This window comes from Polyodon spathula, chromosome 13 (genome assembly GCF_017654505.1).
Source record: "Polyodon spathula isolate WHYD16114869_AA chromosome 13, ASM1765450v1, whole genome shotgun sequence".
NCBI lineage: Eukaryota > Metazoa > Chordata > Actinopteri > Acipenseriformes > Polyodontidae > Polyodon > Polyodon spathula.
Genome location: NC_054546.1, coordinates 6,370,040 through 6,386,378, shown reverse-complemented (window position 1 = coordinate 6,386,378; position 16,339 = coordinate 6,370,040). Strand labels below are relative to the sequence as shown.

The 16,339-nt window shown below is 38.1% G+C and overlaps 1 protein-coding gene across 2 annotated transcripts in view; it reads right to left on the bottom strand.

The window, feature by feature from the left end:
• Positions 1-16,288, bottom strand: part of waplb (WAPL cohesin release factor b) — a 32,082-nt gene extending 15,794 nt beyond the window's left edge. The window contains exons 1-5 of one of the 2 annotated variants that reach the window (XM_041267982.1): positions 15,995-16,288; positions 13,124-13,644; positions 3,379-4,093; positions 2,428-2,777; positions 2,011-2,132 (exon numbers count right to left, since the gene is read on the bottom strand). In XM_041267982.1, the coding sequence (XP_041123916.1) occupies positions 2,011-2,132; positions 2,428-2,777; positions 3,379-4,093; positions 13,124-13,622 (1,686 nt within the window). In that variant the 5' untranslated portion in view covers positions 13,623-13,644; positions 15,995-16,288. The remainder of the gene's footprint in view (positions 1-2,010; positions 2,133-2,427; positions 2,778-3,378; positions 4,094-13,123; positions 13,645-15,994) is intronic. The other variant, XM_041267983.1, reaches the window with a different exon arrangement.
• Between the last annotated feature and the right edge of the window lie 51 nt (positions 16,289-16,339).

Below are 16,339 nucleotides of genomic sequence, written 5' to 3'. Positions count from 1 at the left end.
TTTTAAAATCTAACCTTATGGAGTGAGGTACAGGTACAGGTAGTGCATCAACAGCAATCGTATAACTTTTTATTTATTTATTTTTTTATTACTATGACTTAATTACCTTAGGGTACTCCAGTGTCAATGAGCACCTGGAAGACCAGTCACAAAAGCTGCAAATACCTATCTAATGTCTTAAGGTAAAACTCTTCCAATTTATTAAAATAAGTTTTAAAAGTGAAAATTACAGAAACATACATAAATAGATAATTTATTCAGAACTAGCCATGTGCGATCAGTAAATTGAGGCAGATGTACTGCAACAGCATCTTTCGCATTGCTAAAGCTTAAGGCCAGCTGTTAATTATGAACACAAATGTGGTCAGATTACATGTACAGTAATAAACTAATGCAACTGCATGCCACTTAACCAGTGCATTAAATAAAATACACAAACAAAACTTAGAAACATTATTACTATGATCATTAAGGACATACATTTTACTGGCACATGGGTTTCTTACAACACTATATTTTAGAGACTGAAGGCAAGTTGTACTCTACTTTCCATGGAACTACTTTAAAGGGTTTGATACTGGGTGAGATGGGGAAAGAAGGGTAGAGAACACTTAGTTTCAGGTCAGTTATCAAAGCAGGAACACCACCAGTTACAGTCTACTGCAATTTAGTATTTTCAGGAAATATGCACATTTTAGAGTTTATTTTTTCCAAATGTCCCATTTAAGGTCTTGTTCCATTGAGGACTCCTTGTGGACTTACTAATAAGAATCTCTGAGGATTTAACAAGTGTTCTGCAAAATGAGCACAGTGATAATCTTGCCATTTACTGGGTCATGTTGTGCACCAATTTAATCATGAGAACATCTGTAACAATCCCGTAGGTACAATTATTTCTTGTGTTAACATTTTTCAAGTTATAGGTCCAACAAGGTCTGCTCTTTTTTTTTTTTTTTTTTTTAATAAAAAAACTTATAGATCCAATATTCATTTTTTTGTATAAATATTTTATAGGGAGACATCACATAATGACATCATCACTGTACCAAGTGGAAAATGGTGCCAAATATCCATATATGTTAAGGGTTGCTAAATCTGATTTGCAAATACCAAATCCAGGAGCCCTACACTATAAAATCCAATAACCTAACCTTAACTGTAAATAAATACAAAATAAAGAAATGCACATGTTGCCCACGACCCTTGGAAGAAGTAAACTTAAACAGAGTGTAGCCTTTTCAATATACAATGCTGTTCCATTTCTCCATGGGCTTAGAAAAGCCTGGCCTTCTGCCAGTGCCCATCATTAACCAGCACAAAGACCTAATGACAGTTTCAATAAACAGCCACCCTTTGGAAAAAGGCTGCACTGGCTGCATCAGCTCTGCCAACTGTAAGAGCGGTCAGCATTTTTTGACAGCTACCTATAAATGGAGCACTAAATCTTAAGCATGCCTGTGGCTTTGGAAACAACTGTTAAACCCAAGTAGTGCACAGTGCTTCATCTATGAATTTCAACAGTTTCCAAGGTACCAGACAAATATTGTTTTTACAGGTTTTTTTGTTGTGAAGTCTCAAAAAACAACAAATAGATTAAGCCAAATGTGCAAACTATCTACAGCCTTGACAAATGCTGCCCAATCATGTTTGATATGGTTCAGGGGGACATTGTAGTTTACTTGCCCCTTTTCTGATTGCACTTTTCAGATACTCTTTGAAAAACACATTTTCCTGCTCAAGCAATGTTTGAAATGTGTATGGCTGTAATCAGACTTACGCATTTGGCAAGTATATATATTATTACGAGTCACAGGTCAGAGATAAACCTGGTGACATTGTACATATCCACATTATATGCTTTTAAATTTGTGAAACTGTGGCACAATCCACATATAAAAACAATATATTAAAATAACTTTAGTGTCTTAAAGTAGCTTGGTCTTGTGGTCTATTCTTACCCCCCCCCCGTTAATTTGTACAAATCCAAGATCCCGAATTTAAACTGCTTACTCGCTTGGGACCACTGAAGATCTTCCTGGTGCTCTCCTTGGCCTTGTCCGACTGTTGACTCGCTGGCCTCTTTGTCGCTTCAGATACTGTTGGAAAGGAATCATCTTGGAAATCTAGAATGTCTAAAACGCAAAAGAAATTCTATAGTCACACAAATACATTTTCGTTTTTTTTTTTTTTTTTTTTTTTTTTTTAAAAAAGCTTTACCACTCTAAAACATAATTCCATTTTTAGTCTTCCTTATTGAGAGGATTTAAACATTTTTGCAATACAATATATCAACACAAGTTGGATCACAATTATATGGCAATATGTCTAGATATAGGCCCAAATATCCATGGTAGGGAATACAGATGTAATTGTTTTAGTTCTCTTCTAATCTACTAATTCTATAATTGAAACCTCCAACACCCTTACCTGTATTAGTGCTGGTCTGGCTATCTTGAGAATCGCTCTCCCCCATGCAGGACAGTTGCAAGCTGGACGAAGTCATGGAGGCTGCAGCGGCCGCGCTGGCGGCGGCGGCGGCTGCTGCTGCTGCTGCCGCCTTTTTCTTCTTCGCCTTCCTCTTTTCAGATGCCTGGGACCCTTCCTCTTCATCACTGTCACTTTCACTCACATCATCAAAGCCAAAGTATTTGATTTTGTAATTTGCACTGCCTGAGGCTGTGGGGTCCCCCTCAATTGCTTGGCCTCCATGCTCTTCATCAAACCCAAAAAACTCCAGTTTTGCAGCTTTTTTCGACTTGTTTTGGGTGGGCCGGAATCTAGAATTGTAGTACAAGATTAATACAAAAGATAAAACAGGAATCTCATATCTGAAACTACAGAGCAAAGGTTTAGCTTGCTGTTAGAACAAAGATCCTAGGTAAATCTGACAAACGTTACAATTTCAACAATGGCTGGCCAGAATCTATCCCTTCATCTCCAGAGATGTCAAACACAGGCCATCATTGTACAAGGAATACCAATACCAACAAAACAAACCTAAACTGCTCCTATCCTTAAAATCAAGGAACCTGCTCTTCTGCAACCCACTGTATTTATATTTATAATTCTCAATAAAATTGTACATGGTCAGAACCGATTCGCTGGATTAAAACAGTTGCACGTTTAAGATCTCCTTCAGAAATAAACTGCATGTTTTTTGATCTGGTACACTTTTTAAAAGTACATTTTCTTTTTAGGTAGCAGCACATCTATCAACAAAAGGTATGCAATTAGACTATGTCAAATTGCATATTACTGTACTATCTTCAACAGGATAAAAAACTACTTTTGCTGTTTTTTTTCATCTTACAGAATCTGACTTGGGTCACTTTTAGGCTGTACATAAATCTACATTTCTTATTGTTTTAAATTAGGAACCTGGCTGGTTTGGCTGCAGCGGCGATCTCAGTTTTCTTCCTCAGTCGCCCAGCCTCCCCTAGATCGGCCGGGGGGGCTGTGGTAAACTCGTCCATGCTCCGCTCAATGGTGTCCTGGATGGTGACATTGCATACAGACAGACATGACGGGTGCAAAACTGTGTAGTCTCTAGTCCTCCCTCTTCCTGTGTTAGCTGGTTTGACGGCCACACTGTTAGTCTTTGCCGATGACTGGCCTGTGCTGTCACCTAGTTTATTATCAGAGTTGTCTACAGGGGAAGACTGTTTGCCCTTGTTGGGCCGGCGGTACGTCCTGCAGTTGGATGGCCTAAGAACGGATTGGGAGACGACTTCTGCTTCGGTTGGCTCCCTGGGGATATCAATATCTCCACCACCAGCCTGATCACTTTGAGACTTCAGAGGAAAGTCACTGTCAAGGTGGGAGACAGGCTTCTCCACTTTGTTCTCATAGTTTGCCTCTGTCCCTTGCTTTGTGCTACCAGTCCATGTGGACTCTTTGCTTTTGCAGGTCTCAGGGTCGGGGGAGTCCGACCTAAAACCTGCACTCGACTGCCAACTATCGAAAGAGTCCTTAGTCTCCATCTTCAGTGTTGCTGTTTGACCACTGGGGTTTTTGTCACTCTCTGTTGCGTTCTTGTACCAGGAGGAGCTGTTCTTTTCAGCGCTTTCATTTGACCAGTTCTGTGGAGTCTTCTCTAAAACACAAAAAGAAAAAATAGAAACATAAGATAATATGAACTTAATGCTTTTGCAGACAGGTAATTGGTTTTACTATAACATTTCCACTGGTTTAACAGTTTCCCCAAATAACACTTTCTAATGGATTAGGAAATTATAAAATGGAGTAAATGTTTGGCAGTAAAAGGCTCTAACAGTCATAGCAGGTTCATTTAAAATGATTAGTCTATTATACTTGGAGTAAAATGACTAAGTACATTTGCCAGTAACATAACTATTTGTTTTTCAAATGTACTTGCACTGAACCAAGCTGTTTATTGCTACTGGCTGTAGCATCAGTTTAAAAAAATAAATAAATAAATAAAAGCCACATGAATACTGGTATACAGTAAATCCATGCAATCTGACCTATTGCACTGTGTGCACCAGGGATAAACAAAGCCTCCATTAGTCTCATACTGCTATGGGAATAAACCAGAATATCCTGATCTAACAATTAGCCTTACATGCACTACTACCATAGAAGAACATTAGAAGAAAGACATTAAGAAATGAATTAATACTAGATAGCTAAAAGGATTAATTTGTAAGTTTTGACTTGGATCTAAAATGCATTCAGAGTTAAGTGTTTTCATTCCAGATCAGTGGTCCTCAAAGTAATTTGGGCATAAATTGATCTTACTTGGCTGTATGCGTGCACGCTAACTATTGCTTAGGTTCTTGTCTTACACACTGCCTTCTTGCGACATATACAATAAATGAATAATATATATATATATATATATATATATATATATATATATATATATATATATATATATATATATATATATAGTTTTTTAGTGGGGTTATTCTTGGCTCACTCTGTCTCAGTGAGTAATTGTGCGAGTTGCGCTTATTCTTTAAATAATTTATATAAAATATGCAATGCAAATATTTGTAAATATCATGTTTACACAGATAACCGTGAATCAAAGTGTAGATACCGTCTCGCTTTGTTTCAATTTGACAGATTTGTCAACACTACTGTTTTAAAGATCGCTCATCTCCAGTACAATTATTCAGAGAAAGTGGATTCGTAACTAAATATACTAGTGTTTCCCTTGTCTAGTGAAATAAAAAAAGGAGATAGAAAATTACTTCTAAATACTGAAATCTATTATTTTGCTCAATAACAATCTGCGAAATTCAGTGCTTACCCGGCATATTAACACCCGCCTCTGCTCACGAATGCCTTCAATTTTCATGCAGAATACTATGAACAGCCTCTGTTTGTTTATGATTGGACAGTTGATGTAAATAAAATACTGTTGTCAATAAACAATCGTATTATGTTTATGGATTTGCAGTACATACCTTGTAACTAAAGTTAGTTAATATCAGAAACCCCCTCCCCCCTTTAAATTAAGGTTCAAGTCAGACATGAAGTAACTACAGTCAAAAAAGAAAAAAAAAGAAACAGAAACCATCAATTAAATTAAATACAGTGCGTACGGAACAGCCCAATCTGGACTTTTAATTTACAGTTCAAAGTGTTTTTTTTGGCATTAACTCAAACAGTGCTTTGTTTGCATTTGCAGTAATACACCTTTACACAAGGTGGAGGGTCTTTACAGATGAACTTCATTGACTAAGACAGCAAAATCTAATACAGTAATTTGTATGTATTCATCATTAAAATACAATAATGGTTTACACAAATAGGATGCTCTACCTAATCTAGGACATTCAAGAACACAGAAATGTGTGTCTGTGTGTGAAACTTTGCAATTACGCCATTTTAATATTTAGCTAAAAAATGTATCTCAAAGCATTAGTCTTTTATCATCCGGAACCCAAAGTTACAAGACCCCAATACGATCGCTATCGTAGGTCATAAGTGAAGGGCGCTCTTAGATTCTGCTAGAAGAGTTTTTTTCCAACCAGCGAAAATGGTTTATGAGATATTTACAGTAGTAGGAGGTATCAGATTTGCAAAATCATACTGAATAAGCTTCCCTCACAGGGATGCTTAATAAAATACTAATTCCAAGAAAAACAATGAAAAGAAGTGGGTGATGCAGTTCACGTACAACACTTAATTATCAATACTGGACAAGAAACACTGCTTCAAATTGACAATGCAACTTAGATTTGATTTTTTTCATTTTTTGGGGTGGGGGGGTGGGGATTTATCTGTTTTTCCTCCCCCCCATACAATCATTCTCCTATTACATAATTGTGTAGCTAGTTCCTTATGTGCAATCTTTACCTTTTCACAGTTCAGTGGGCAACACATTGTCTGATCAACCTAAATGGAAATATTATAACTTTTCATTGCCTGCGAACTCATGTCTGGTTAATTGATTACAAGGCTTGTTACTTTTTAGGAGGCCATTCATAAGGTGGTCATGAAAGCTTTTTCATCGATGGACTATAAACTGCATTAAGGTCTGACAATAGATGTATACAGAAAAACATTTGAGCAACATGACAGCAAAAGCCACACCGCAACTGAAACATTGTGAATACTGTCAGCACTTTCACTAAAATCACACACACTTCCAAAACAAAACTGCAGCCAACATTTCATCAAGTTCAAGTTTTTATCAAATAAGGTGAACATACTTACAAAACTAAACAGTTTATTTAATTGAAATTGTCAAGGCCACTGCAAGACTGAAGATGGTGCAGAATTGAAACCATCTGCAGGGGTCAGAAGTCAAGAACTTCCTCCAACATGTAAGTGGAACCCCATAAATCAACTGTAAAAACACTACTTTAAAGTGTGCAACTGTATCCTTGATATGGGGTTGAAATAATGTAGCAGGGAACAGGTTCATTTTTCCTGGACAACACCAGTAATTGAACTTAAGACCTAGAATACAGTTGTGTACCAAATATTAAGAGAATAACTGAAAGTACGTTCTCTGAAATTCCACGCAATTGCTAAGTAATTATTTTATTTGAAGATGTTCATAAAACAACCATGCATTGCTAGGCCATCCTCATTTGTAGAATAAACACAGTACTCCATGAATGTACGTGGTGTATCCTCTAGATATAAAAAGGAGGGACCCATTGCTTTTTAAAATGGTTTAGTTATGTTTTAAGTAACATTGCAAAATATTCAGCTATTCATCTGGATTTGGAAAGAACATGAAAGCATTAATCCTAACTACTTAAAAATTAACCAGATTGCTGGCAACAATTAACTTCCCTACTAACCAAAAAGGGCAGAGGGGCCACAGAGCACTACATTTATACACAACAAAAAGAAACACATTGCCAGACATGCTCTGTGCAAGAGAGCATCTGTAGTGAGATACAAGTTACTGGAGTTCTGTGCGCTCATCAGATATATGCCCATGTCACGAGTTTTATAAACTGGTAGCGATCTGTTGAATTTATTTTTGGTTTTCACATTGTATTTTATAATCCAATTTATTTTTGCTACTTGTTGGCTGAGCACACTCTTCACTCCCAACTGCATAGCTTGCCACTGGTCATAAGTGAGCTTGCAGCGGTCCCAACACAAGAAACGTACGACCTGTAGCTATACAATTTGTCAGTGAAGGGATGATATAAAATTGCACAATTCAAAGTATTCACCTGGAATTTTTTAGCAGCTGGGGAACCTCAACTAGCAGATTTCAGCTAGACACCTTGACAAAGAGGACAGATTTTTCTCTTAATCTTGCCGATGCACCTTATATACAATCCTTTATCTAGGGCTGGGACAATGGTGATTTTTCTACCAAATCGATGCATGGTTTTCTAAAAGAGACCATACATCTATTTTTTTCGTAAAACAAATGAAAACAATAATGCAGAGAATAACAAAACACATGTTTTCAGTTATCTGATGTAAGCACGAAAATGAAATGTTTCTGCAGCTAAACTGTCTAATTTCAGAGTAAAATAAACCTTACATTTCCTATTTTCTAATATAAATCCAACGATGCCCAACGAGTTTTTCACAAATGGTTAAAATGACTCTTACCTTAAGATGTCTCGACTGACAACAACGGGTCAGAAAAATCGAAATACAAAAAAATGAAGAGGGAACACTAATCAACTAAACTTTAAACTATTCACAAGCCCAACTTATTTTACAAAGTCCAGGTTCCGGAATAACTTACTTTTTGTTTTGGTTGAGAAATGGATAGTATCCACATTCTCCAGTTTCAAAGAACAGAGTTTGTTAGCTATCATCCTGGCCTTGCTGAGCAAGCAGACGTTCAAAACATACAACATACCATGTTCAACCTTGTTAGCACATCCTGTATTAACTTTAGCAGTGCCTTTTCTGTGTTCAGCATTTCTGTTTGTTTTCTATTTAAAGCACTTGTTGCCAGCTCACTTTTTTTATTTTTTTATTTTTTTAAAAACACATGCAACCAACCAGTCTTGCTGTTGCCACTTATGTGTGTAGTGATTAAACATCCTCCAAACTGTTCTGAATGCATACGTTTACATTGTGCCCTGCACAGCTCACTTGCCACGCCATCAAAAGGTGCCCCAGTATGATCACTTGCATGAGTAAGTAAAGACATTGCTCTGCAAATGTTTACAGCACTGTCATGGATACAAGCTATTCTCTTCTAAGCCAAATTCTGTGTTGATTCGATCGGTCTTTCTGCTAAATTCACAGCTGTGTGCCAGTCATTCAATTTTCTTGTTGCTAGTACTTTTGATTCAAGTTCAGAGTCATGTAATGGCAGGTCACTGTTAAAAAGGATTCCTGTGCCATGCTTGGCCATACACTTGTAGTGATGGACAATGAATCCCACTCCTCAGATAAATCTAAGCTTTTCTTTTACACGTTCGTGATTCAGATCAATCCATTTCAAAACTGTCTTTTGACAGGGTACTTTGGCTCGATTTTCTTTCTAAAATACAATGCCACTGTAGGCAGTTCTTTTTTTTTTTTTCAGTATTCACACCGTGGTATTTTGTTGGGTGGAGCCTCACTAAATGGTCCCAAAGGTTTGTGGTATTGCCGTAGAAGCGCAGCACAGTTTCACAATGTTCCATTTTACATTTCCATTTTGAGCTTTAGAAAAAAAACTTCCAAATGTCCGATGGCATTGTTAATAATTTAACCGAGAAACTTTAATCCTGTAGCGGCTATCTGGCATTTCACTGGGTTCGTTCTGTTCATACTCTTGAGTTCCCGGGTAGGTTAATTCTAGAAACGCGCGTGTGTATGTGTCTTGGGAGGAGGTTGAAAGAAATGGCTAAACAAAGGAAGCAAAGGCAGGGAACTAGAGTAAAGTTTTACATAAATTAACTTTGTCCTAATAAAATTGATTAATGAAACGACACGTGGTTTCAAGTTATTAAATTCTGTTTTGACCCATCGATGGATACTTGATCGATTTGATGCATTGATCCATCGTCCCGGCCCTACCTTATCACATATAGATGAGATGCTGCTGCAGGAGTACTGGGGCTGAGCAAGTCATATCTAATGCCCTCAATCTCAAGGTTAGAACATGAAATTAAGTTTTCTGTATCTTGCTCCTGATGTCTTGGGGCCCAAGTGATATGAAGGATTGTGGTCCAACAGGATTAAACCAAGCACTCTTGAGATAAGTAGGCCTATGTTAAAAGCATTTGTAGTTTGAATTATTGCAGTATTTTGATAAAACAGTCATTAAGCATTATGATGGCACCCCAGTTAATATCCATGCATGGATTTAAAATTAATCCATTTATTTAAAACTAAAAGGGATTGCTAGATAAAGAAAGCGCTTTGGAGTCTCTAGCTCAGGAGCAAAGTTATAGTTAATAGCATTGAAAATTGTTAAAAACAAATACAAAAAACAGAAGTTGTCATTGTTTTAATGCTAAAACTGTAACACTGATGCTGGAGACATGCTAATGGCCCACTTCCGTTTTAATTTAATTTTGACAATTGAAAAAAAAGGATGGGAAACACTGCCCATCTGGCAACATGATCATAATGAGATTTTCTTCCCATGAGTGCACCACTGATTTACCTCCACCCTCGATACGGAAAACCACACAATCTTTTTTTTTTAAATTTGTATTTGCATGTTTAAGATATCTGCCAATGGCTTACACTTCCAGGCCAAATTCTTGCAATCATTATACTGACTATCCTGTTTAAGCCCAAGCAGCTATTTGGATTAATTTCTTTGTGATTAACTTTCAAACAGGTTTGAGGACTATAGCAATGTAGACAAGTATGCAAGCTATGAACACTTATGGCAAGTGGGTCAACATTCTGTACATCCAGTTATTCATTAGATCGCTGATGAGTGGCGAAATTGTCCAGAAAAATTAGGTTGTAATAAATGAACTTCCCACTGTGGCTGAATCAGGGCATAAAACTGACCACAGCGTGTGGAATAAGGGTCAGTGTTTCATAGTTTTCTTGTAGGGACAGAGATTAGTTTAGGGATTTTTAGATCCCAACAAACATAAAAAGAAGCAGTGTCAAAAGGACCTATTATAGTAGGAGCAGCAAGCCCCCCTGTTCACAACATCTTTTGTTTTTAGTTAATTTTCACAGTGTTTATTTAGCTATTTTGTATTTCTGTTTTCCTATGTTTTATATGTAGTGGATTGTCAGCCTAGCGAATACTATGAATTGGTGATAGCAGCCAGCGGCTCTTCCCGTCTTTCAGTGGTTGCTTCCACACCCTCCCTACCATGGGTTCTTTTTTGGTTTCTTTGATAAACTTGTTGTGTGCAGTTTGTAAAACGCAGGTGAATTTAAAAAAAAAAAATTGTTTTTGTGCCTCACAAACATGACTAAGATGAAACAATCAAGTCAGTGATTAAATGTAGGCCACACCTGAAGTGAGGCTTAAGTTTTAAGTTCCTTTGACGCAATGATGCATCTGTGCAACACTTTGCAAACCAGCAATCCAGATGTAAGTGGCAACAGGTGATGTCAACACTAAGGTTTTTGTCAACATTCACAAAAAAATATAAAAACCAGGAGAACGCCTCAAATTGAAATGGAAAGGTTTTAAATACTTCAAGTAACCATAAATTCCACAAAAATAGAGTCCCTAGGTAGTAGGTAACACTTACCTTTCGAACGATCATCCAGGAAAAAAAAAAAAAGGAATAACTGGTTGTACAGAACTGAAGTTTGTGCTTTAACCATTTTTGTATTGTCTGACGTATCTAGAACCAACACTGTTCCTACAGCTATATAAAAGCCTTCACTGCCTATTTCTCCTAATCCATTTATTAAAATACTTCCAATTTCTGTTGGTGTTTGTAGCTAAACAATGATTTAATTTCAACAAGTGGAATAGTTGTGAGCCCAGATTTTCCCCAAAGGCTTGGTTCTAGAAAGTCACTGCAGTTTTTCTCCAATGTGTTATTTCTTTTTAACTCTGACCCCGTTCACACTTACTGAGCCGGCCTTGGGCCATCTCTGGGCCGGCTCAAATTTCCATTCACAGTTGAGGTTTTAGGGGCCCTAAGTGCGTTCACATGTGGCTGAAAAGGAAGCTTAAATTGCGACTAAGCGCTTGTCGAGAATGTAAACAGTGACGTAAACACTGCATTCTCGGAAGTCAACATAAGAGATTGAGCTTGGAAATTTGCAAACGTAAATATGGCCATCTTACTTTTTGCAACACTGTTTGTACTGTACTTATTGGATAAGATACGATAAAGGCGTATGTTGACAGTGCAGTCGGTTACTGTGGAAAGAAGCGATTGTGTTGGATCATGTGTAAATGCAGCAAACAAGGACGTTTACATTAATCACAATACAGATTATTATATTAATGGTGACTAACTATGCAACGGCGTATGCATTATTTATCAATATTGAGATTTACAATCTTAGCTATAATCTGAAATGTGTGTGTGTGTATGCATATATATATATATACACACACACACACACACACATATATATATATATATATATACATATATATATATATACACACACACATATATATATATATAGTAAGTTTTATCGTTTTAATGAAAGCTGTATGATGAAGAAATACTTTACCATTCATGACTGACCCATCATCATCGTCAAAAGTGTCTGTGTATTCAGTGCATTCCCCATAGCCATTTTCCGGGCTGGAGATCGCCGTAGGTCCCATAGAATCCAAGATCCGTGGTTGGTTTATCTCTGGCCTGCTGCTCAGTATTTCAGAGTTCTCTGAAAAACTTGCAGGTTTTTCTCTGAACTCCACTCAAAACAGCGTATGTGATAGTCCCTTGCACCACAGAGATAACACAGGCATAAAGGAGATAGCTGCTTCTGCACCCAGTGCTCAAAGAATATCACAGACATTTGCAGAGCTTTTTGAGATGTTACAGTAATAAAATGATGACTTGGATCACATTACTGAGGCGTTTGGTGATAAAACGAGTGATCAGGAGAGGATTTATCAGCACGCACGTCTATAAAGAGATATGTGAAAAATACAGCGAACAAGGGGTGGGGCTTGGCTGGAGATACAGTACCGAGTGTACTTTTGTGAATCATTGACTTTTAAACCTTTTACTCTTTTTAAAAAAAAAAAAAAAAAAAAAACAGCACATGTAAAACAAACAGCACGTGTGAAAATAAATTGGACCTGACATGCCTGACAAGCGCTGAATAAATGGATCGCTAAGGGTTAATTTCTGCGTCGTCCCAGTTGCTACCTCTTAAAACCGACATTGTTTAATCTACTACGCTCGACCTAGTAGGGGAGTGGTTTGAGCTACGTCACCACATTGACACGATAAGGCCGGCCCAGGGCCTGCATTGGGTTCACGCATACAGATAGGCCGGCCGAGGCGGCATTGCATACTTTAGGCCGCATCAAAAAGCTGGTCTAAATTTCACCCGGCCCAGGGCCGCCTTTTCATTTTTCAAGCGTTCACACAAGATAAGGCGGCCCTGGGCCGGCCTAAACAACAAGTGTGAACAGGGTCTAAGTCTCATGTAGGAGTTAATGTCTTATGAATACTTGAACAAGTACTTTTTTTTTTGCTTGGTTGAATTAAGAACCCTTATGTTTTGAGACTGGCGTACAGATCTAACAGATCCACCAGATTAAATGCCTTACCTGCAGTGGTGTAGCTGCTGAAGACACTGTTTCCTTCCTCTGGAATCTTGTTTGAACTCTTCTCCTTGATCCCGTGCACAGCGGTGTCAAAAGCAGATATCCTACCGGTGGCAATGGCATCTGTGCCGATAGGCTGACTAATCCTGCTATTGGCCTCCAAGACGGAGGTAAAGTTCTCAGACGTCACAGTCTCTGCAGCCTGCTTACCGGATGGTGCCTTGGCCTGTGCAATACTGCGGGAGGTGACAGGCTTGGAATCCTCATCACTGTCAAAGCCAAATGGATCTTCAGATGTCTCTGGCTCAGTGTACTTTACCCGTTTGGGGACCTCAGTCACCTCCGGTTTGAAGTTGGGCCGCTTCGATCCCACCTGTGCCTTGAAGGTTGTCTCCCCCCACTTGGTACTGAGAGTGGCTCTTTTGTTGGAGACGACCTCATCAAACTTCGAGCTGCCGTTCCCACCCTTCCGGCTGTAGGTTTTACCAAATCTTGATGTCATTATGATGTGTGTATCATATTCTCTGTGAAACAGAAGGAAAGATGAAGGAGAAGAAAGACCTAACATTGTTTCCATTTATGTAAAGCAAGGGGAAAATATATGTACACCTGCACATTTTGTTTTTGCTCTCATCAGATGTATCCAAGAGTCTTGTAGCAAACATAGTTTACTCATATTCCTGCTTTCTGATTTATATTTCATAACTGTATTGGACAGTTAAGGCCGGTTCACATTGGGCATACGATTCATACGAACGCATCACCTTGTGTTCAAAAGGACCTGTTGCCAGATCTCATCTTCTCTATGCTAAGTTTGTGACGTCACTCGCGTTCAACCAATCACATTGGAGTTCAAGTTCAAACTGCTTGCAAGTTCAAATGGTGTAATGACTTTAATTTAAAAATAACAATTTAACAATAGATAATGAATGACTAAATGCTAATTGAGCAAGTACATTGTGGTCCATGGCTGTATGATACATGAAGGCCACATTATGAAAACAACATTACAAAAGAAATTCCTGGCAGGCTATTGCGAAAGCCTTTAAATCCAAATGGTGACCAATCAGAATGAATTAAAGCAGGGAGAAGATCACTGAATGTGAACTACAGCCTGGGTTGGTTTGTATGAATCGTATGCCTAGTGTGAACAAGCCTTTAGAATGATCTGTAAAGAGTAGCAATCACTTAGAGAAGCTGATGCTTTTTGCTACAAAATGAATGCCACTGCTGATAATTGTTTAATTAATTTAAAACTGGACAGCAAGCTGTGTATTGTAATTGAAAAGCAGTATGCCTAGCAGTTGCTATACAAATCCCATAATCATACAGTATGTTATTTCATCCCACTCACTACATTTTCTGTAATTGATCTCATGGCAAACTGCTTCAGGTAATTTATTATTTTTGTTACTGGTGATATTTTCACATCTCTGCTCTTTACATGGCAGGGCATAGACTTTGTTATTGGGCTGTTTTTGTGAAACACTTTCAAGTTATTAAAAAAGTTGCTAGAAGACAAACTCAACACTAACTGACCTTTTATTATGCAGGCTTTCCAGAATGCAACATTTTTTTTTAAAAAATAGATATTTACTGTATAACAATATACAAATGCTTGACAAATTAACAATTTAAATCAAAATGCAACCAATAGTAAATTAACTAGTAGTAATTAATATCACCGATAGCATCACGTTGCCAATGCGGTTTAAAACAACTTTATTTGTGCAGTATTTAATAATCGAAAAACAGAATGACAATTTCGAGATTGCGATACCGGATTACATACAGTTTAGTAAAAGGACTCACACACATTTAATGCAATAGCCTACCCAAGTGACCTACTTCACCGTTTATCCTAACAACTGTAATACACCTTTATTCTTCATATAAAATGAATGTATGCTCATCCAAGTAAATGTAAATAACACAACTACATGCGTAATTCACACAAAATGCGAGAATATGTAACTTGCGCTCCTAAAATAGTAATTTTGCTTCAGGAGCAAAGCACTGTTTACACTTTGTTAAACACACTTTCTGACGCAGACCTGTTTTGCAGTCTTTGTTTCCAGCAAACTGCTATTAGTGTGTTAGTGCATGAATTCAGACAAATCTGGTAACCAATGTATGTACTGTATTTACCCTACTGACTACGACTACAGAAAACAAGTATATAAAGACTGCGTCATCAAATCACCATATGCCTGAACTACTTAACAGAATACAATATTACCGTTTAATTCCTTAAAAAGGTTTAAAATGGTATCCATAAAGACTAGTCAAACGCTTAAAAAAGAACTCAAATGATGGTATCAGAAAATCGATCAGCTACAATTCGCACGATTTGTTACATTTTGAATTTATTAAAACAGACATGTTTTTATAAACGTCAGGATAACATTTGACCCTTTTCCACCATCCAGCTACAGTAAACAGTGCAAGTCGTGCTTCACACATCGCTATTTCAGACAAATAATACTATATTATATATAATGTGTGTGTGTGTGTGTGTGTGTGTGTGTGCGTGTGTCACTGCAGCGTGATCGGGACACGTGAAGCAAAGACATCTGGATGTTTACGAAACAATATAAAATAGCCTTGGTGTTTTTAAGTCTGTTCTTTTCTCAGGCCTGACACGGCTGCTTCTCTTGTCACCGTTACTTGCAGACGTCCCCGTTCCCAGAGAGTGATAGTCGGCTTTCCCATCAACCTCCGCTGTTTCTAGTTGTAGGTCTATAGAGGCGGAAATTATTCAGTATATATTTACAGGCAAGAAACCAGGGACTCGGCACCGAAGGAAATAGGACCGCGCCGTATTGCTTCCACTTCCCCAGGCAGTGTTGGGAAGCCTCTCAGCCGGGTACTCACCTCACTCACACTCCGAGACGGCCGCTTCTCTACAATCGCACCCGACGGGGCCTCCTTCACTCTCGGCTTCCTCCCACAATATAAACAAACCGGGAACTATTTCCAGCGACGGCGGCGGCGGTAATCCTTTCGCTGACTACGACGAGAACTATGCCTCCAATAAGATATAAAGTTTGTTTTCAAAGTTCTGTTCTGGCTATTTTTATTTATTTATTTCAAACTCGGCTGACTCGTTTTGGCTGCGCCGCTGTCTTCCATTCGAGTTCCCCCCTCCCTAGGTTTTGCAGCCAAAAGCGTCGTCACGTCGCTGCAAACCCCAGTCGTCCAATCGCGCCGCACTATGTT